This window comes from Tyto alba, unplaced genomic scaffold (assembly GCF_018691265.1).
Source record: "Tyto alba isolate M040663 unplaced genomic scaffold, T.alba_DEE_v4.0 Super-Scaffold_22, whole genome shotgun sequence".
Lineage (NCBI taxonomy): Eukaryota > Metazoa > Chordata > Aves > Strigiformes > Tytonidae > Tyto > Tyto alba.
In genome coordinates this window covers 23,615,558-23,639,112 of record NW_024881296.1, presented here as the reverse complement: position 1 = coordinate 23,639,112, position 23,555 = coordinate 23,615,558, and the positions used below count along the sequence as shown (strand labels likewise).

Genomic DNA, 23,555 nt, shown 5'->3' with positions numbered 1-23,555 from the left:
AGAATTGCCATCAGGAATCAATAGCTAAAATTTGTCCTTTGTATGGAGTGCTAAAGAGTTCAGAGGGAAAGGCTGGGGGGATGAGAATGTACATCTTCTGGTGTATTATGATGATTTACTTATCTGTCATGTCCATTCATTTATCAGAGTTCAGCTTCAGCATAAAGCAGATTCCTACAGAACGCAACATTGCTTCTTTAATTAACAAATCAACCCAAGAATGTAAATTAACCAATTTCTACTTGGTGTATAATTTGTCATGCTCCAAAAAGAAAGCAAAACTGCACAGTCAAACCTTCTATGTTTTTTGTTTTTACATTAATATAAAAATGTTTGCTAGTGCATTAAGGTGGACAATTTGGGATGTGCAAGTTTATCAGGGAAATGATTACTTTATGGCTTCAGTAATTCCAAGGAAAAAGACACAGGAGCTGATGGGAAATGGCAGAAAGCACCATTATGTAATTCTGTCACTCTCTAGGGAAAAAAATGAGGGTTCTTTGTTGGGTTGTTATTTGGGTTGGGTTTTTTCCCAGAGTATAAAATGGACAAATAGTTGATGAGATATTTGTGGAAGAAAACAAAATACAGTGAAGTCTAATGAACAAAACATGACAACTTATGAACACATGCTTCCCTTACAGACAAGTGAGAAACAACTATCATATTTGGCTAAACACTACATCACTGTATAGTCAGACTTGGGTAAAGAATGGCTAGAAACTCAGTTGCATGTGATTAAATTGCAAATTCATAAAAAAAATACAATCTACAGCATGTATTGTGACAGAAAAGCAATGTTGCAGAGTAACAAGTTACCCATAAATATATTGAGTCCCTTTTTATAAAATCTAACAGTGTTAAAATGATGTGTAGATACAGTTTTCCTCTCAACTGACATATTATTTATCCAAGTACTACCTATATTGCCTTTTGTTACACAAAAGCATAGTCAACTCCTATTAGTCTATTGCAATTTAGTAATTCTTAGTTAAATGGATGTTCTCCCCTGTATGATCAATAGCCTAAACGTGGTAGCAAGAAGTTAAACCAATTTGCAGATCAAATCAGCAAGCTTAGCCTCACAATATAAAATTGTAGACTCCTTTATTATTAAAGTAAGATGTATTCATCTCAGCTTGCCAGGTGGTGTTATTCCAGCATATTTATTTAATAGGGTGCTAAAAATAGTCAGTGCAACATTAGTATTGTCTGGCTTCTAGCAGGCAGCCAGCTCAGCTGAGGTGCGCGTGGCCTTGGAAAAAGTATATCTGTACCTTTAATTTTTCATCAGCTCTAATACAAATTCAAGAGCAGGCTTTAATTGGTCAGGTCATAAAGGGATATAATTAGAGACTAGTGGAAGAGGGAAGTTGGAGGAAAGAGAGAGGGTAAACAATGCTATCTATAATCAAGGGCATCATTGAAAATTCAGTAAAGGGAATTCTGCTTAGTTTGGCTTCCTGCGTTCTGCATGCCTGTCTGTGATAAGAGTTGTCTGGGAGTTATTCACCCACTAATAAATCTTCCTTATAGACCCGTAACTCTGCTAGAATAAAATCATAGTTTCATGCACTCTCAGTTTGATCAGTGCAAATCATTCTATGCTTTCTAATGCAAAAGAAACTTTTCTGATGAGAGGCAGTTGTCTGAAACGTAAAGATATCTACAAGAGATAGTAAACAGAGCTCTGTACAACTCCTCCCTCTAACTGTATTGTTTTTACCATCATAAGAAAGTACATTTGTACGTTTTCTGAAATGGGGAGTGTCGGGGGGGGATATATTTTATTTTTTTTACTTTGGCATATGGTGCATATCTTGAAGAACAAACTGCTTCTTGTGTTGTTTTGATGATTGCAGAAAGGTTATATAGATATATTGTTCCAACAGTCTTTGAATTATGGTATCAATAAAGCTTAAGCAATTGAGGGAAAATAAGGGAAGCACATCAAGGTTCTTTGTAGTTAGGCTGTTTGAAATGGTGGTTTCTGCTCCTTAAAAATTTCAGCAGTGAGATTTTCTGTAAAAACATGAAAAATGCAGAATGCAGACAGAAGTATAGTGGTGCCAGGTGTGTTTGGCTTCTGACAAGCACTGAAAATCTATAGCTAAAAATACAAAACTCCTTTGCATTTTCAACCACATTTTGGTAGTGGTTGCTATGTAAAGGGTTTTGGTGATCTGAGTAACATTTTTGTGTAAGCGATGAAGTTTTCAGGGAAGCAGATGCCTATCTTCAAAAGAGGTTTACCTGATATCTCAGTGTTGTACATTCAGAAATTACAGAAAATCAAATTTCCATTAAAGTGCTTTTTTTTTTTTTTTTGGTCAGATTGTTTAAATCCAGATTTAGTGCAAGTATTAGGAAGGAAACTACATTAAATTAAAAATTATAAGCTTCCAGCTGGGATAAAAAATGGTCCAAGTCATGTTCTTCTTTGATGTTTATAACCATTCTAAAAAAAAAAAAAAAAAAAAAAAAATCATCAAATGTAAGTATGTGTGTGGTCAGTAGTGCTGTAATTTTTGCATAATCTGCACTTTTTTAGTCCACAAAGACAGCATGAGGCTGAGTTAAGGGTTCTGTGTAACTAGAAAAGGCACGAGGCAGTGGGTGGCAAAAGAACCCAGGCTTGTTCAGGAACAGACTTCCCTGTGCCTCGATTAGGTGTTTGCAAAATTGTTCTCTTCACTGTGGGCAGAAAGGTCACGATTCAACCCCTTTGATTTTATCATGATGGGTTGGTTAACCAAAATATTTAACAGCTAGCAGCAAGCTCCAATTTGATTATTATCCTGTACAGGCATGCAGAAAAAGAGATAGTGAAATCTTTTTCTCAGATAAACACAAGTAATTTCTGTTTAGTTCAATGAGAGTTGTACATGCTTCACTGAAGGCACAATTGGCTCAATAAGACTAGCTAAATTGACCAGACTTTCAAGATAATTTAATTACATCTCTTTGTATTTAAGAATACGTACAGTAAACACCATGCTCTAATACCAACCCTTTTCCTCCCTCCCTCCTTCCAATAAAACCTTTTATTTGGTCTCAGAGGTGGACTAGATAGAACATCTCAGGGTCAAATACAAATTAATGTATGTTAAGTGCTTCAGAGGTTCCAGATGTTGTTAAGAACAGTTAAAATCCTTCAGTCTTCATACACAGTTATAAAAAAGAACTTTGTTTAAAAGATTGTATGATTTACTCCACACTTTATATCTGACCCTGCAGAATGAGGAGAAAATGGAACTGAAAATCCTGAGGTGTAGTACCTTAAACTTTGCCTTCATGGTTAACTTAGATAAGTGATGCAGGGAAAAAAAAACAACTGTTGTAAGCTCAGATATCACAAATCTACATATTAATTTTGGAATTGCTTACTAAATTCTATACACTGCAGATGCAAAGGACCTTCAAAAATTCACTTTAGGGATGTAAAATATTTTAGCTAATGGCAATGTATCCAGTGCCAAACTTTTTAGTCTGCTACAACTATTGTACATTAAATGAACCACACTGAAAATGGAATTAGAACTTTGCATTACTCTTACCATCCAGCCATAATTCACTTTTAGATTGCATCATTTTTTCCTAGCAGCACACAAAAAATCATCAGAAGTATTAATCTAATAACACTCTAGGCAATATTTAAGATCACGAGAGACTCGGGTAAACCAACATATTCAGTACATCATGAATTTGAATGTTAATATTTTCCAGTGTATCATTATACTCTGTACATTAACAGCTACCATTGAATAGCTTGCAGAAAAGACCTCTCCTGTTCATTTTGGAAGTCTTCTACACTTGCAATATCCTCTACCTGTTAGATGAAAGCTGGAGGGAATGTCACCTAAAAGGGAAGATGTGGTAAATCCCGAAGAAGAGGGTATGATGATGTTTCCCTTGACAGTAACACAGCAAAGCAGAATGATATGCAGATGGACAAAATGGTGTCCTTTAATAGCCTGCAGAAAAATCTTACTAGGTTATGTTGCAGAAAGTGGATCTCTTCTTCCAGGGAAAAGTTGCAACATGATTACTGTTCATTAAACCTTAGGCTTGAGACCTTCTTGGGAAGGCATGTCTATTCAACACACAGCTTAATCCTGTTCAGGACTGCAAATACTCTGTTAGGAAATGTGGACTTCTCTCTGGAAGAAACTGCCACCTCATTTCATTCTCAACACTCAGCATATACCAGATAGCCCTAGGTTTCCCACCACTGCTGACATGACTGGAATTTGTACAAATCATGAGAAATCCTGCACTTTGAGGGAAGTGCAAGGTTCCGTAGCCTTCTAAACAACAGAAATGTCATCATTTCACATGAAGATTTCACAATCTGCAGTATCACTTTTTAAAAATGTATGTGTTTTAAAGGTGAAAGAGGGTAAATGTGATATGCTCTGAACACAGATTCAAACTGCCACCTCCAGTCAAAGTTGCTATTTTAAGTGAGCAAGGGTAGTCCAAAACCAGAAGTTTATATGCTGCAAGGAACCCTTGGTAAAACAACACCGTGGTTCACCACTGTGTGAAACTCACCTGGTCCCAAGGCTATGGTGACTATTATATCATACTGGAGTTATAAAGAACATCCTGCAAGGTATAGAGGACAAGACGCCCAAGTACCATTACTGGTTGCACCAGTAATCACTAACAGATGCCAAGACATGACTGCTTAGTACAAGTTCATTCAGAGATTCACTGTTAGAGCTTTCCATCTCTCTCCTCTTTCCCTCAGTCTGGTACCGGACTACATGCAGCATGTAACTCCACAACCTACCACACACAGTGGTCCGTTACCCCACACTCCCATCCTCTAAGTGAGCTCCTTTGGACGCCAGAGAAATCAGGTCCTCGTCAAGCAGTGAGTTGGTTCCCTTCCAGCTGGATTTGATAACATCCTTACCAGGCCAAAACATCTGTTCTGAAAGGAGCCCCTTGTAGGAACAGCTGCCCCCTGCTTCCCACTCAGCACTTAAAAGTGCTGTTACACTTAAATACATAAACAGTGTTTATATACTGCTTATACATCAGTTGTACACTGGGGAACAGATTGCCACAGCCCCCACACAGCTGCCACCTAAACCCTGCAGCTCAGAGCCTCTCAGGCTTTTGGGTTTTGACAGTCTGAATCCACACATCCCACTTGCTGCTGTGGTCTTGTGCAACCTTCCTTCCAGCGTCGGGGTGCTGTCGAGGTGCTGGGAGCACCCTCTCATGCGTGGGTGCCAGGAAGCCTCTCCCGTGTGACTCTGGCCAGGTTGTTTCACATGCAGCACCTAATCCATAACAACGCACGCAGGACATGCTGGGTCACTGAGTCCAATACCCTCTAATGCTCACAGTCACGTCATATACGCTATTTCATAAAATGACCAACCTTCAGCTGAAAGCTGCTTAGATTGCTTGATCCCATTATCCCATTTATTGAAAGGTTATTTTAGAGTCTCATTCCTTTGATGGCTTGAATCTGTCTTCTAATTTCCAGACTCATTTTATCTCTGTGCAGTTCATACCCATTTGGATTCGGTCTCCATTCTGCTGAAGCTATTCCAGCTTGTATAAATAATTTATTATTCATTGGGCCAAAGATTCAGAAAAAATGGGAGCTTGATTTTGCAGTTTGGGTGCTCAGGATATTCACTTGGGATGCTTGTGTCAATAAATATTTGATTATTTTTATTAAGGGTTTCATCAGAAGACAGTTCACAGGAGAATAACCGGTAAGCCCAGTGACTAGGAAATATGATTCGGTTTAAAAGCCTACTTTAAATTTAATGTAACAAGAATTTTAAAATATGTCTTTCATCTCCCGGTGAGTATCTAAGCATGGGGAAATGAGGCAAAGCAGGTGTTAGGGAGTGGCAGGAGGCAGTCCCTAAGCTAACATTATGTTTTGAATGAAGTGCAACCTGACAGTCAATCAACCACAGCACATCTACAGCTCTAGAAGGGTCACCTCAGAAGAACAGAGTGAAAATAACCTCTCTCTAGCCTGGACACATGGGCTAACCTACTGCAGAGGTCAAGAGTGCAATCTTCTACCTTTTTGCACTGGCTGCTTTAAGCACTTTGATGGCCAGCATCCTACCTGAACTCATATTGCCATGCCCACAGCTCTCTCCAGGCACTGCAGAGGAGCTGGACTCCAGCATGCAGAAGACTTAGCAATACGAAAGTCCTTATGCATTTAATCCTGTTTTTTCATCTATGATCACACAGTGACTAGCACAGTAAGACATTACTTTTGTGCAAATAGTTACAATTTAAAAAAGGGGAAAAAAAAAAAAAAAGGAAATAAGAAGAAAGAGGAAAGAAGGAAGAAGAAAAAAGAAAGGAGAGACAAGAGATAAGAGACAAAAAGAAAAATAGAAAAGAAAAGCAAAAAGAGAAGGAGGAAAAAATGAAAGGAAAAAGAAAAAGGAAAAAAGAATCTTCTATTGAGAGAATATTGTTCAGGGAAGCAGATCATATTTGATTTACTACAAATACTGCCTTTTAGGAAGGTTTTTAAATGGTCAGCAACAAGAAAAGATAAACACTGAAGGAGAGATGATAACAAGAAGCTAGTTATAAAAAACAGAAATAGCATATCTTAATAGCTCTACTGTAAACATATAATTGTTTTGCATTGTAATTTTTTCATCCTTTGGTGTTTAATATTTTGCATTAATTACAACTTCCCTTTAATGGACTTGAGAATCTCTTATACTGAAAACTGAAACTCTACACCTACCATGATTATGACTTTATCTATGTTAGCCGATAATAAAACAAAGTCCTTCCTTTTTCCCCTTGTTTGAAGTTACCATCTTTCCACTGAGGAAAATAATTACATGGGAGTTCTTACTTCACTCTAAGGCATTTTTCTAAACTGACTATTTCATATACCTTTTGGAGCAGGCCAGAAGTAGAGGTGATATATAATGCTCACGGCAAATCAGATCTAACACTGATTCAGATTTCACCCTTAAAATCATAGTTCCTGTGGTTTCCCCAGGCCCAACCTGTGTAAAGTGATGCTATAGCTACTTGTTAATAGAGGACAGATTTTGGATGCACCTCTTAAATATCCCTGGTGCAAGTTGCAATCTGGTATATGCCTAAATCAGACAAGTTAGTGTCCTGCATAGCAATATTAGACCATGGCACATCCTAGTATATTAATAAAAAATGGGGATTTTAATTAGTTTACCTCAGTTTGAACAATTTAAAATCAGAGAAAAACATCTTTATAACATCTCTCAAGAGGTCCTTCTCTTCCAGATTACACTGGAGCTGTTCCTATCCTCTCTTGTGAATGTGCAACAGCTTCACATTAGACATATATTTGATAAAATTTCCCTTTTATTGCCAGTTTAACCCATGCAAAGCTCTCAGTTTACACCCAAGTTTTTCAAATAGTTCATAGTGTGCTTAATGAAGTTCCTTCTGGCACTGTGGACACATATGAGTGTGTCTGTAATTTTACACTACTCTTTCTCTCATGCAGCCATCCATATTGTTGCCCACTTGATCAACGTCGAGAGGTATCATACCAGCCAGTCAAAGGAAGCTGGGGAGTTACGGAATAAACTTTCTGGCCTTGGCAAGAGCCCAAATGAAAGCTACTTGAACCCAATCAGGACCTATGAAACGGTAAGCTGTCACTTTTTGCTTTTCCTCATCTAAAAAGTTTTCCTCAGTGGATTCTATTGTCGGTAAAACTGTATTTCAAAGCCTTTTAACCAGACCAAGAAGGTGCTGCCAAAGGTTAACCTCAATTTCAGCTAAAAACACTTACTCAGAGCTGCAATTTTCAGGTTACTAAGCTCAAAGAAATGTCTACAGTATTTTAATTAGTTTGTCAGGAGATAGCTGGGGATGGGGGGGGTGAAGGATAAGGAGTGTTGTGAATAGTAGACAATAAAATGAACTGCAAAAAAAATAAAAAAAAACTAAACTAAACTATCAATACATGGAATAAACACAGCTTCTTTCCAGATAGGAAAAAAACCCAACCAACCAACCAAAAAACCCCAGTAATAGCACTTAACAATATTTCTTTCACGGTTGCTATTTGTCTCTCCCCATGGTTGCGCAGCATCTTTCCAGGGTGGGGGTTGATTCTGCCTCGTTGCATGTGGAGTGTGGCTGCCCTGGGAAGAGCACGTGCAAAACCACCCAGAGGCTTTTGCTTCATATAGGAAGCAGTTCACGGTGAAGCTAGTGCTGCTGTGTGCTCTTCAGAGCCAAGCAGGACTATGGGCACCTCAGCCCTGCAAATAAATGGTTCTGCTTGCTTTGGGGAAAAAAGTGACTGTGTCTCCTGTCCACTTCTCACAACAGCATTATAAGTTCTTCCTTATAATACTCATAACGTAAAGGAAAACTGACCCTTTCTGCAAATTGTGCATGTAAAGCATGCGAAAGTTAATCAGCTTTTTTCTTTATTCCGTTTTAGTATACATTACATTTGTGTTATATGTTTGCTTGCGTATACTGTTGTATACTGTTATATACTCCAGGGTTGAAATGGCCCTGGTGAGACTCCCACACATACTGTTCCTGCTTTTCAGAACATTCCCACATAGCCAGCATGCAATAAAGACTGCCTGAACACCATGGAGCGGGGCTCTTTTGATCAGTGGTGTGCTCCACTGAAACAAGAAACAAAGTCAGATGATGGCTGGACAACCATCAGTAGGATTCGATAGTACTTTTCAGTTACAAGGCATTTTGTCCTGCTTTTTCTCAGTTCCCTTCCAGTCTAGGTAGTGTGATTTTTGCATCTTTCAAGACAAAGAAGTAAACAATTCTCAAGTTTGAAGAAAATCAAGCAAATTAATAGTCTCAATGGTATGAATGATCTTCGTGTTAGTGTTGACAAAGTAGTCAGGTTTATCTGAAAAGGATAGCAACCCAAGGACACAGCTGCACAGTTTCTGTACACCCGGTGTCCACTCTCAACGCACACAAGTGGGGTGCTCCCCAGGAACAGAACAAAGCTCACAGCTCTGGATGGGAACCTGACATCTTTCAGCATGTATTTTTTTCTCCACTAAGCCTTCCCGTGGTGATATAATTGTGAGGTAGGCCTCTAATTAACATTAAGATCCCAAATACCTTTGAGGAGAAAGGCTAGCATTTTTTGAGACCCTTTCCCAGATTTTTCACAGTAATATGCTCCAAAATTACCTTCCAATTTACAGCCTAGATTTTACTCTAACCTCTAATATTTATATTTCATTTATCACTCATTTGTGTCTCAGTAGCTACACTCGGAATTAATAAATTATGAAGGAAAACAAATAAAAGATTGTTTCTAACTTCAGAGAAGAAAGTTCTGAGAGCAACAATTCAGGCTTTCTTTTCAGTTTCATCCTACCCCTGTAGTAGCAATGTACTAAGTATCTTTGACTTTTTTCCTTGTCTCATCTCAACATTCAAACTAGCCACTGTAGTGGAAATGTTCAAAATATCACCTAGATCAATCCTGTTAATATGTAATGGGATCTGAACACACTTTTCACAGGCACCAATTTGAAAATGTACTGTGTGCTGTCAAGTGTGAACATCTGAAAGAATGATTTTACTGTAAAAAATTACTGTAAAAATGGCATTGTGGAATTTTATCACCTCTAGGATTTCCATATCAAATGAATGCACTTTACAAGTACAATATAGGGTTTTTTTTTTTCTCCTAGTGTATTAAGCAGTAGAACCAACTCAGGATCCAGAAAGCATGCTGAGCTCCTCCATTCCTGCGCATCAGCACCAGGAAAACAGATATACATGTGTGCAGGCCAAATGGGGACTTCATTTACACTCTACAGGCATATTTAGCTTGAGTCTCATCTTGTGTGTGAGATTTTTACTGCTGTTCTTGAAGATTTGCACTTTATAACTGAGATCAGCATCTGACTGTTGTGTTCAAAATACATCTTCATTCTCACTTCAGTTTATTTTGGTAGGTTTAGACAGATGTAACAGACCTGTGCTGCTGTCTGAGTCATGAACAAGAAGGAGTATGTTCTAGCCCAGAATATTAATGTTTCATCACTGACAAGTATAAAAATGTAAATATAAATATATCTTTTAAAAAACAAATGCAAGTATTATCCAGTGTATCTCCAGATAAATATAAGGAACAGGTAAATGAGCTATGCTGTTTAGGTAAATGAGAGCATGCCATTTTTATACACCATTTCAGGGCTGCTAGAAACCCACAGACTTTGAAGTGAAATAAGCACAAAAGAACCCCATGCCTTTATGGTTGCAGGTATCTTAGCACCTCGCTCTATCACCCTCACATGAATAAGCTAGTTTCTAGTGCTGTTTTGTTCATTACATTGATAGATTTCATCTTCTCATTTCTCTAATAATTTTCTTTTTTTTTTTTTTCTGGGACACTTTTACTTAAGCAAAATAGATTAAAGTGATAATGAGACTGTCTAATTTCCTCCTTTCACTTCCTGAAACAAATAAGTGACAGCAAACATTTACACATCTGTCTGGCATAAGCCTGAGTGGACGTTTTTCCATGCTCTACTGTGGCAAAATGGAGATTTGCCTTGCCTCCATGTCTTGTTCTGGTTTTGTTCCTATACTGAAAATATACATTGTATTTTGGCTTCATATATAATAGCAGCAACAGTAACAATAGTAACAGCAACAAAAGTAGTAATAAAAATAACAATTATAACAACAATAGCTACTACTACTACTAATAATAATAATGTATTCTTATTGTAGAACACAACAGGAGAGGTACTAACCACCATAGCTGGAATAACTGGAGTTGTGATAACTGTGGCGCTAATTCTGATCATGACTTCATCCACTGAGCTCATCAGAAGGTCATGTTATGAGGTGTTCTGGTATACCCATCATCTCTTTGTGGTTTTCTTCATTGGTTTAATAATCCATGGTATGGGGTAAGTGTCTGCATAAACTACATGGGGTATATGTACACAGTTTGAGAAGAAACACAGTTCAAATCTATAATCCTATGCTTTTCTATTAACAAACTGATGGGATCTTTGCTCAGACACAGATTGCAAAATGAAATCATTTTGAAACTAAAACACACCACTTTTCTGAGGACTAGAAATGTGTTGTAGTTCTTTCAATTACCCTTCTACCATCTTACAACCTGCCTTTTATCAATGCATTGGTCTGAATGGCCTTTCATCCCTGGGAACCGGGGGCATTACAGATTAGGAATCAAACCTTTGTGGGTCCAGAGTAATAAGGGATAGACCTTATGCTCATAGCTCTTGCAAAGCATTCTCCAAGAGAACTTGTACACGCTTTCAGCGTGCCAGCTACCCTGTGGTGGATATCACTGTGCATGTTGTCCTCTTCATCCATAAATGTAAAGTGGTTTTGACCTTTTTTCTCTGTGGGGAAAAGAACCCCAAATTTCCTTACCATAGAGAAATACTGTACAGTAGCAGCAGGCACTATATTACAAATCAGGTTTTGATAACTACAGTAACAAACAACTCAAACATAGAATCCTAGAATACCACATTGGAAGAGACCTCAAGGATTATCTGGTCCAACCTTTCTTGGCAAAAGCACAATCTAGACAAGATGGCCCAGCACCCTGTCCAGCTGACAAGTGTCCAATGTTGGGGAATCCACCACTTCCCTGGGGAGATTATTCCACTGGCTGGTTGTTCTCATTGTGAAAAATTTTCCTCCTGTGTCCAATTGGAATCTCCTCAGGAGTAACTTGTACCCATTACCCCTCATATTTCCATGTGACTCCTTGTAAAAAAGGAGTCTCCATCTTCTTTGTACCCACCTTTTAAATACAAGAATATGGTGATGAGGTCACCCCTAAATCATTGCTTCTCAAGGCTGAAAAAAGAAACAATACTCTCAGCCTTTCCCCATATACAGGCTTCCTAGTCCTTTGATCACCTTTGTGGCCCTCCTCCAGCCTGTCCACATCTTTTGTACAGCGTAAAACAAAACTGAACACGGCCTTCCAGGTGTGGCCTGACAAGTGCTGAGTAGAGTGGGATGATGACTTCTTTATCTCTGCTGATGATGCCCTTCTTGATACAACCCAGCATCCTGTTGGCTTGCTTTGCCGCTGCAGCACACTGCTCACTCATGTTGAGCTTGTTGTCTGCCAGAACCCCCAGGTCCCTTTCCACAGAGCTGCTCTCCAGCCAGGTAGATCCCAGCCTGTGCTGCACTCCTGGATTATGTTTCTCCAGGTGCAAGACCTTACTCTTGTCCTCGTTGAACTTCATACGGATCTTGTTAGCCCACTTTTGCAGCCTATCCAGGTCTTCCCGCAGGTTGGCTCTCCCTTCTGAAGTTTAAACATAAACTCAAGTTTATGACTAGTCCAGTCAGGTGGCTTTTATGTAGAGGGATGACTGATAGGTTGCTGATTGTCTCCCTTTTCCTCATCACAAGAGGAAGGTCCATACTGTTGGTACAGGGCTCTGGTTCTTATATTGAGGGACAGCAGAATTGGGGGAGATTCCCTGAGAAGCTCAGGGGCTGATAAATCCCCTGTCCATGCAGAGTGAAAGCAAGCAGGCACCTCATGCAGAAAACGTTTCCATTTTCTGTTTCCAGCTCCACTGACATCTTCTGCTTCTTCTCCCTTGTGTGCTTTCCCCCATTTCTTTTTCTCATTTCTTTGTGGTAGTGTTAATGCGAATCTACAGTAATGCATCTACATTGGCATTTTAATTCAGATAGGGAGTGTAGTTTTGAGGTAAATCTCATCGTCCTCATCTCCTAGATTTGGCTCATACCACAGCGTAATCCCTGGACTGCATAGCACAGTCCCAACAGAGCAGGTCCCTGTTGCCCCAGCACATCCCTACCACCACCTCATCTATGAAAAGGAGTCAAAACCCAAGGTTTTATCCACTTCCCATCTCTTCCTCCTTTCCAGGTGACTGAACAAAACTTACTCGAGCCTGCCTCCTTTTCTGTCTGTCTGTCTGAACTGGTGGCAGCTGATAACACTGCCATGTAGAAGTTAGACTAGTGGGCAGGACAGGCTAACATTGTAGAGCCAAAGTAAGTATGGAAGGGAAAATTCAGGGAAACTATATGAAACAAATAGGGTTTCCCCATAAAAATCTTCCTTCTCTACCCATAATCAACACCAGCTGAAACCCATTTAAACTGAACAGTCAGGATTGATATGTTTGAGAAAATTGACATCATTAACATTCTCAGAAGTAAAGAAGCTAGAATTTAATATCTTTAGAGAGTACACATCTAATTACAGTCCTCCAACTTTATTTGCAGCTTTTAGAAATACATTTAGAAAGCAGCAAAGGAAAGAGAAGGTCTGTCACTATTAAATTTTATTATTTTCCTAAACAAAACCACATGCTCATATACAGAGGTCAAAGTGTCTGCTCCAAAGAACTTTGAAATCATTCCAATTTTGCCACAAACAGCAAAATGTACATTTTTCTACACAAGGATTCTCCTCATTTCAGCTGCATTAGTGTATACCAATACCATAACACACTTCCTGCACTTGGTCAAAAAGCCATGGCAAAGCTAAAGCAAAGGTAATTTGAACAAGAGAGCTGAACAGGATTGAAATGGCCAGTTCTTGAACTTTCAGTTATCTCCAAATCTGCATTCAACTACCAGTGTAAAACCTATAGATGTACGGAAACCTTGCAAAGAAGCATATCACTGATGAACATTTTTGTTTTAAGTCAGCTTGTCCGAGGTCAGACACCTCAGAGTCTGCTGCTTCACAATGTCACTTACTGTAAAGATCACTACTTGGAATGGGAGAACGCCACTCAGTGCCCTTTGCCACAGTTTTCTGGCAACAAACCTGTGGTAAGACTGATGTTCATCTTCTGTTTTTAACTTAATATCCTTCCTTGGGAGGCCAAATGTCTTAGGAAGCAGGGAGCTGGAGTGTATGCTAGTGACTGGCACTTAGTGTCATGTTTAGACAGTACTTTCACATTTGTGTTCCATGACCTCTCCCTGTGCATTCAGCTAGTGATCCTGACCTCCTCTATAATCAGTATAGACAGGTACAGATGAAGAGTGATGTATAAAATTTTGGTGTCATTAATAATAATTTTTATTTCTGGAAGATCCTTTAGTTAGGCAGCAATCCCTTTGAAGGGCATGGATTCCAGAATTGAACTCTATTTAAATCTGTTGTGTACATTTATTTTTAATTATTCAGTATCATCAATATCCCTGATGTGTTCATTGCACAAACACAGCCTCCAAGAGAAAACCTTACGAAGGTTGAGATACAGAAAATACAATGGAACATTAAAGATAGGCATGCAAATTACTATTATTATTTTAACTAATATTACTTTAATATGGATAATCTAAATACCAAGGGAGAATAATTTGGAGATAAAATTATGTCCTTGCTTTGGGGTACATGCTTCATATTGTCCAGCATTGATGTTGTAAGTTGGGTAAAAAGAAGAGAATTAGAAACAATGAATTATGAAAGGGAAAGGCAAAAGGCAGGAAAAATGTCCCACGGAAGGGTGGTTTTGCTGCAACAAGATTGCAAATCCACAGGGGGTAATTAAGTAGCAGATTTGTACAGTATGTCAGATGTCTAGCATCCAAACAAAATCATTTAACATTTACAACTCAAGATTTAGCTTGCTCATATGCAAGTTTTTGTTGTTTCTTCCAAAAAGAGAAAACATACCAAAGGAAATCCTAAAGTAAAGGAGAAAAATTAGCATTCAGTGTCTTGTAGCTCTTTTAATGGCTGACATAGATTTTTCTAAACTAAACTATTGTTAGCCACTATCCAACCTGCATATTAATGAGAAAATGAATGCCTCTCTAAAATTTCAGCTACAATGTCGCCATAAAAATCAATACATGGCTACGCACCATGAATACAGACACAAGCTTGCTTCCAACAGCATGTCCTGACATTCATTATCATAAACCTAACTGGAGAGAACTTCTACTTCTCTGTGTTAAGCCTATTTTGCCACACTTTCCTGCGTACCCAAGGCCATACTTGCAAAGTCACATTACTTTAAATGAATTGTGATAATACCATATGGCATATAGATCATCTATAAGAGCAGTGCTTTGCTGGATGGATAATGTGCTATGGTGCTACCTGCTAGACACAGCAGATAGATAGCACAAATTCATTCAGAGGCTAAAAAGCCGTGGCAAGGCTTGTGCAGCCCCAGTGGGGGCAGGGGTGGGGACAGATGGGGCTGAGCAGGGAGGGGACAGCCTTGTGCACAGCTGGGATTGTGTGAAGTGACACCGGAGAGCAAGACCTGCTGGCCATGGCTCCCACGGAAGGCTGCCGTGGCAGAGCACCTCTCTCTCAGTCACGCCGTGTCTGCCTCACTGCTCCATATTTCAGTGTGTAGGAGCCTGATCCGGCTCCCACTGAGGACAATGAAGCACTTGTGTTGCACCCGAGGCATCTCGACTGCTATCCTCAGAGCCTCTCCTGAGCCATCGCTGCCCCATCTCAGTTCATTCTCATTATGGGAAGAAACACCACTTGGGCAAGAATACCAATGCCCTGATTAGCCGGCTGGGAGCCGTGATGCCTAGCAGCCCATTCCTCCTGGTGGATGCCCTGTTGTCCCAACCTGGCCAAGAGATCTTTTGGATTGAATGCTCCGTTGCATGGGAGTGATGGCACATTTGAAATCTAGGCTAGCCTGCAAGCTTAACATTCCCATCACGTGCTTTTATTTACAGGTAGCACAAATGCAAGGAAGGAAAAACAGGTCTCATCATTATTGTGGCTTGATATATGCAAATGTATTCAAGATATGAGATTACCCACTGTGCAGAGACACCTGTAGTATTTAGGGCCAACGGATGTGTTGAGTTTCTGCTTTAACCAAGAATCTTCTGTCTTATGCTGGGTTCTTCCCATTATTAAATCATGCATTTTTTTAGTTTAATTTTCAAGACTTAACCTTGGGAAATTGCCACTCCATCCTCTTAGCACTTTCTAAGGAAGCCACATAATTTTATGGCTTGCTTCTCATAAAATATACTTTATAACCCCTGTTACCCAGCTTGTGGAGCAAAGTCAATGTTTCAGCAAGTGAAGTTACTCTTTGGAGATTTTAAAAGCCACATGATTGTGAAGTCTTCAGTTTGCTAGAATGAGCTGTGTGATTAACAAAACTGGAAATAAAACAGTATCTCTTCTAGGAAAAAAAAAATCATGAAGGTTCAATTACATCTAATTATCTTAGCTAGCAATGCAACTCAGTGAAATCATCAGCTAGTATACTTGAATAGCCAAGTCTCTTTGATTGTTATAGTGATCAATACATACAATTAGTAAGTACATGCACAGCAATCATATGCAATACTTAAAGTATAACCAGCTTAGTATCTCAGAACACAAAAACATATTTATTGATACAAAGCCAACTAATGGATTAAAGGGAAGTGTATCCCATTGCTCTAATTGAATATTTGGGACTTAACATTTTCTAATGCAGCATCAGAAAACTCACGGCTGACAGCAAGAGCTACTCCTATCTGACCCTTCTGAAATACTGTAGGCTTTGAAGAGAAAAAAAAAAAAAAAAAAACAACTAGTAAGGCTATGGGTAACAGTATATCAAAGTATGCATTTATACCTCTTCAGGTCTAATGACATCTATACCTAACACCGAAACAGAGTAATTCTTTTGCCTTTTACTAAGAAAAGATTTTAAAGGACTCTTCTTGGCCAGAATACAGATAGATATTAGCACTGCTTTTGGAGTGTGTCTGTGAAGAAGTCCCATATGTCTGTTCCACAGGAAAGCCAGAACTGCTACAGTAGCAACAGAAATACGCTCTTGAAAAGGGCGAACCAAAAATCACAGACGAGAAATCAAATAATTTCATTTTAAGCTACCTGCTGATTTAAGGCAGAAATGTAAATTATTTTTGTAGAAATTCAAATAAATGTTGGTTTTTAATATGCAACTTTCTACAGGCTTGGAAGTGGGTTTTAAGTCCTATGGTGTTGTACATCTGTGAAAGAATTGTTAGATTTTGGAGATTTCGACAGGAGGTGTTCATTACTAAGGTATGTAACATAGCTTGCATGTCTGTGTAAAAAAAAAACCAAACCATTATGTCAATTACTTTTTTTTATCTTTTATAGGTAACTTCGCTCCATTATGACTTCATTTTTCATTCCTAGCTCTTCCATCATTACCATAGTTTCATCCAACTATTGATTTTAGGTTTTGTATTTATTCCAACAACAAGTCCATAAGATTATTCCATACGGGACCAAAGTTGATTAATGAAGTACTAGACTTTACACCACCATAACACAAACATCTGCGCAAAGGCTGTCTCTTTTTAATGAACTGAAACCATGTTCCACTGCAGTAAATGCCAGAGACACCCTTGACTTCAGTAGGACACAGATTTTACTTCCAAGTCTGGAGCCTTCCAGGGAGATTAAGGGTTATATTATTAGTTAGCATAAATAGTCAAAGCTTCATTAATACGACTGTAACAATTGATCCCAGTTGTAAATATCTTTGTATGCTAAGGGCCTATTTAAGTCACAGCAGAATGAATGGGGAATGCTGCTACTGAAGCAGCCAAGTCCACACATATCAAGCTGGCAATCAGAAACAGGCTTATTTTGTGTGAGGGGAAAAGCATGTCAGATAAGTCTTGCTGCTGATTTCAGAGTGGCTGTGATCTGAGAATCTCAGTATACTATGTGTGACATATAAAATGACTGCTCAGCTGAGATTACCTCTTAATAAAAGTATATTAGATTTGACCTCACTGAGCTTTTTTCTTCTTGCCAAACCAACAATAATCCCATACATGTTACTTACGTTACATGAGAGTAAAACGGGGAAATTATTCCAGTCTATTAAGGAATACTTTTGCATAGGCTTTACTAAGATAGAAAGCTGGCAAACTGTTGAATTGTTACAGCCTTTCCTCTGCCTCTTACACTCACAAAGCAAGCTGCCCCTCAAAACACACTGCATGTACTCTCAAGCTATTGGGCAGAAACAGCACTGCAACATGCAGTTTAGGACATAACCTACAAGACTTTTGAAAATTACTGTGCTTCCCAATTTGCATTAACTTGTGGTTGAACTCTGGTAGAAATGACTGCAAAGTCACCTGTAACCTAACAGAAACAAACAGTTACTCTTTTGAAGGAAAATAAAACAGGTCCTTTTATTATTGTTTAGGTGGTGGCACATTCCTCTGGAGTCCTTGAGCTTCACATGAAGAAACATGGCTTTAAAATGGGACCTGGTCAATACATCTTTCTACAGTGTCCATCTGTCTCACAGCTGGAGTGGCACCCTTTCACCCTCACCTCAGCTCCAGAGGAGGACTTCTTCAGTGTTCACATACGGGTCGTTGGGGATTGGACTGCGGCCCTCTTCAAGGCCTTTGGAGCAGAACAAAAAGCTTTCAAGGAATTGTGGATGTTACCAAGGTTTGAACAACAAACAAAACATTTTAAAATGTTAATTCTACATTTTAAAATAAATGTTAATATTTTCATTTTAATTAATTTTGTGTGTGTTCTTTATGGTACAATATTAGATCATAGTTCTGGATCCATAAACATGCCACTAAGAAAACCACAAATAATCAGAGTCATGAACTTAGGACAACAGCTACTAAGAAGACGCAATGACTAGTTCAAGTTTTAAAGTCCATATCAGTATCTGTATCTCTGTCACTATCATCTAAGCCTCTAAAATCTATATCTACATCTAAAGGTACCCATTTAGGGGCCCCAGAAACTTCTGCTTGAACCTTACTCCTTTCCAGCAGCCTCCCTCAACTCTGTCTCTGTATTCCAAACCCTGCTTTATGAAGGTTATTGGCGTTCAAATTCTGTATCTGTGGCATCTTAATCCAAGCAAAATGTTGATCCTTTGTTGTTGCAAGTCAGCAGGGCTCTGCTGAAGTTAATGGAGCCATCCTGACTTATACCAGCTAAGCACCTGGCTCTATATGTAATGGATTCAAGCCATGTAGCTCCTTGAAGGCATAGTGGAGATTTTCAGCAAAGAGCCTGGCACAGGATCATTTCAATTCTGGTGGAGTGTGTAGGGCCTGGGACCGAAGGAACTATTTTCCCGCTGGAAAATTGCTTTTGATGAGGGCGTTCTAGTAAAACTGAACAGCAAAAGGCACTTTTAAAACTACATTTATATAAGTTAATGGAACTTGGATGTTGAAGAACATTCCCCTAAAAAGCTTATAGGCACCACTGAGCTAGAGGCATACTAGAAGGTGAGGGCAGAGAAGAAAGTCTGGTCCAGTCCTTGCATTATATCAGTTAATAAGAATTAGAAATGAAAGCTGTGCCTTTGTTAAAAGCAACTGGAAAAAGAAGTATGCCATTTCAGCAGAACTGGAGCAAAAATGGTCCGAAGTGATTGACAGCCAGTGTATAGAATGAGAAAGAGAAAAATGTTATCAAACGTTGCTGGCCACAATGCAGAGTTGAAATTAACAGCACTGTCATATATAAAGACTCTTCTTTTTAATCTTGTTAGGGTGCCTAATGCCATAATTCAGTTGCTTTCATGCAATATATTAAAAAGAATATTTCAATAGTTAAGCTAGCAATAAAGCAAAAAACAAGTCTTTTTCACAGGTTTCAATATCTAAAGATAAACACAAAACTGGTGATTATATTAAAAATAACATAGCAGAAACTGAGCAGAAGACAGAAGACATGTAGCAACTGAATTATAAGGTAGGGTTCTAAAAATAAAATATGTATATTGTAATTAATAAAAGAAGACTAAAATAAAATGTACGTGAATTTATACAGGTAGCAAAGACAGTTGTGATTTCTGGCCAATTTGAGAGATAAAACCACAGAATAGACTATTCTTGTGAAAATAATCAAGTTCCACATTATGTCTCTTCAGGATTTTGTCTCACTTAATTGCTGTTTTAGCACATTGTCCCAAAAGATAACTTCTCTTACAGTCAGGAGTACTACACAATCATGCTGATCAGCAAATGTTTAAATTTTAAAAATAATACAAGAATCCACTGATGTTACTTTTCCAGAACTACTTTCCCTACCTTCCCCAAAAGTAATGCTTTCAAATGAAAATGTGTAGATTGACACAAAGAATATGGGCAATCTAAACCATAGGTAGAAACAGTCTATAGCCCTATTTTCTACTCCTCCCTTGGCAAATGCAAGTGTAATATTTTTTATCTCTTTGTTTACTATCTTCCTACCTTCCTCCACCCTTTCTAGATCAAATGGACAGGCTGTATTCAGTTTCTCTTTCTCCGCTTTCTCCTCCCTACTTCTCTGGGTCTCTGTATTTAGCTAAGCTCTCTAGCTATGGCTGAGCAAGGCATTCAAACCAATGATGGGATCTCTGTCACCTCGGAATTTAGGAGCAGACTGACAAGACAAATCTCTGTAAGGAATGATTCAGAAATAATTTATCCTGTCTTGTAGCACAGAGACAGATTAAAGAATCTCTTGAAATTCCTTCCAGATCAATTTTTTCCCAATCTACTAAGAATAATGAGAATTGCTCCCAAGCCCACATTGAACTACATAGAAAGCTTACCTGAAAATAGTTCTTAGGTACTTTGCATACATATCCTAAATTAACTGTATTTTACAGGAAGTTTTGAGTGCTCAAAAAGTACAGAGCTGGGCAATAATCTGAAAAGCAATACATATTACCAAAAAAAAAAAAAAAATTTTTTTACAGCTGAGGCCAGATTTCCAAAAGTTATCCCTGAGTAGCTGTTTCATTTGTGACCACACTTGCAGAGCATTTGGAATACTGAAATAAAAGTGAAAAGTACAAATGAAAGAGAAAATGTTTACTAGGACTTCAAGTACACTTTAATAAAGCAACAATAGGGTTTCAGATACATTGTGTCCCTATATGTGTGTATACCATTTCTTGGTGATCCCCCTTTCTTTTCCTGTTAAAACATTTAATTCTTCTTATGTCTGTGTATTTGTTTGTAGTATTTAAGCTGGATTTTAAAGATGATTCATGCAATTAAGAGCACAAAACAATAGAAAATCTGAAAGAAGGAAAAAACTAACTCTTCCTAAAGACTGGGTGCTAGTAAAACCATCCTCCAGAGCACTTCCATTATTTAAAAACAGACTGGACAGATCACTCCAATGTACTCTGTGTATTTACATTCCATGGTGCTAGCGGAATGAATCTGATTATTTAATAATCTTTTTCATGTCTAATTTTAACCAAAACGAATGCCTCAGCATCAGCAACAATGATTATAGGAGGTAGTAACATAAACAAGCATTTCTCCTTAAACATTTTGCCTTTATGTCAGGTACAGTATTATTGCCAAAAATGTATTTCTGAAGTATTCCTTTTTCAGAAAGAGCTGAGAAAACAGTAGTTTCCTTGCATATGATGATCTCTTTCTTGCTTTCTCTTTTATTACTTTAAAACATATAGAGAACTTTTCAAAATTATTAATATAATCCGTTCCTCTTTACTTTGATATATACAATATAGAAAATAAAGCTCTAAAACAGGATGCTTTTCAGTAATTCGTAATCAAATATGCAAATTCCACAGCTAAATTTGGACATGCAATTATATGACTAATCACATTTCAGAAAGCCAGAAAATTGCAATTGCATGCTTAAATAGATGGCCAGGCCCCAAGCCCACATGGGTGCTCTTGTTCTCTCACTTCAGAAAAAACAGTTGCTTTGCTATTAAATGGCACCCACTGAAAATTAAATGTGTTTGTATGGGTAATTTGTGTGCCAGCTTAGACATGTCTTTTCTCTTTTATTTGAACAGAAGTTCAGTTTTGAAGATATGTAGCCCAAAAAAATTTAACCTTTCTGTCATTTTGTACACTGCTGACCCTTGACTAAGTGTCTTTTTGCTGTAGACTGGCCGTGGATGGACCATACGGATCTTCAACCACAGACGTCTTCCACTACCAAGTGAGTGTCTGCATTGCAGCAGGAATCGGAGTGACGCCATTTGCCTCTATTTTAAAATCCATTTGGTACAAATGCTGCAACCCTAACACAGTACTGGCGCTGCAGAAGGTAGGTGGGAAAGTTTATCGCTCCGTCAAAAAGTTCCGCAAATGAGCCTATTTTGCCAGGTGAGAGAGGCAATTCAGAGCTAGAGACTCACTTGAGCGCTTTAACTCGCTCTCAGAAACAGTCGCTTGCTTTCCAGCTGCCTCAGGAGCTGCTGTGGGTTAGGGTCCTGAATTCACTGTTATTCCCTGAGGAAGAAGGTAGCTCTAGCTGCAGTGTTTCTTAGTAAAAGCTGAAGAATCAGATTTTCAATAGCAACTGGCAATAAACTTGGAATGCCTTTCATAGATAGACAGGTAGTTAGAGAGCTAGAAGAGAAATTTGTCCTCTTTCCTACCAAAAATAAATCCTGCTAGGCCATCTTAGACAGAAGGAAAGGGCAGCACTTGCTCCTTGTTCAGCTGTAGGTTTTGTGAGTGCCCTTTGGCTTTGTGTCCCGGTCCAGAATGCTGCATTCAGTGACCATTAGCTGATTTTCTCACCTTGCAAAGTCAGGATATTAGCCAGCATAGAAGGAATGAAAAAAGGCATTTAGGCTCTGGATGAGACGTATGTATCACGATGCATATTACTGCCTCAAACCACTTCAATTATTTTGTTGAAAAAAAATATATTGGGGTCTGTAAGGCATTGATGGCACCAATTAAGTTAACGTACTTATCAGCTAACCTGTTATATCTGCTAACCTGTTAGATCTCCTAACCTGTTATACATCTTCTGCTAAGGATATGTGAGGCAGCACTAGGGGAGGATAGGTGAAGGTGAGATAATGGGTGAAGTAGGCTGAGGGATAAGAAGGTAACAGAGAAAAAAAGTCAGCATTAAACATTCTCTTCCCTATCCACCATGGCAAGTGGTAGCTTGTGGACCTTACAGCTTCTTTTAGCTCATTTTCCAATGTAAAAGCTGAATCAGGAACTGTTCAACATTTCACATTTAAGGACAAATGCTGAAATTGCATCAGAGTGGACAGATCTCTGAGAGGGTCAGTACGTATGGAGCGGACTGCAGGACCAAGGGGCTGATCTTTTTAAATGAAAGAGTGTTAAAACTGGCATCTTAATGACAAGCTGCCACTGAAAAAGCATCTGGGATTTTAGTAACTGTGGAGTTGAAGACAGGTTCAAATTGCCAAGGGGGATCTTTGAGGCAGAAAAAGCACTGAGGAGGGAGGGAAATAAAAACGAAAATACGTGCTAGATGTGAAAAGAAATGTATTTGCAAATACTACAATTGTACCAGAATGATCTTTTCCACTGGAAGGAATATATATGCATTATATATGTATATTTTACATATTCTATATGTACACAAGTAAAATTATTATTATTGTTATTGCTGTTATCTTAAGGGGAAAAAAAAAAAACCCAGAATTTATCTATGCACTGAGAATATAGTATACCTCAGGGTCTTCATCCACAGCTTAGGGAGAATCTTGGGTAAGTGTGCCTGAAAAGATAAATGCATGGTGCATTCTGCCATGTTT

At 38.6% G+C, this 23,555-nt stretch overlaps 1 protein-coding gene across 1 annotated transcript in view; it reads left to right on the top strand.

Annotated features, from left to right (window-relative positions):
- Nucleotides 1-23,555, top strand: part of NOX3 (NADPH oxidase 3) — a 39,122-nt gene that overhangs the window by 4,028 nt on the left and 11,539 nt on the right. Inside the window, exons 5-10 of the mRNA XM_033011691.1 lie at nucleotides 7,508-7,653; nucleotides 10,750-10,931; nucleotides 13,710-13,839; nucleotides 16,973-17,065; nucleotides 18,210-18,463; nucleotides 21,910-22,072. Of these exons, the coding sequence (XP_032867582.1) occupies nucleotides 7,508-7,653; nucleotides 10,750-10,931; nucleotides 13,710-13,839; nucleotides 16,973-17,065; nucleotides 18,210-18,463; nucleotides 21,910-22,072 (968 nt within the window). The remainder of the gene's footprint in view (nucleotides 1-7,507; nucleotides 7,654-10,749; nucleotides 10,932-13,709; nucleotides 13,840-16,972; nucleotides 17,066-18,209; nucleotides 18,464-21,909; nucleotides 22,073-23,555) is intronic.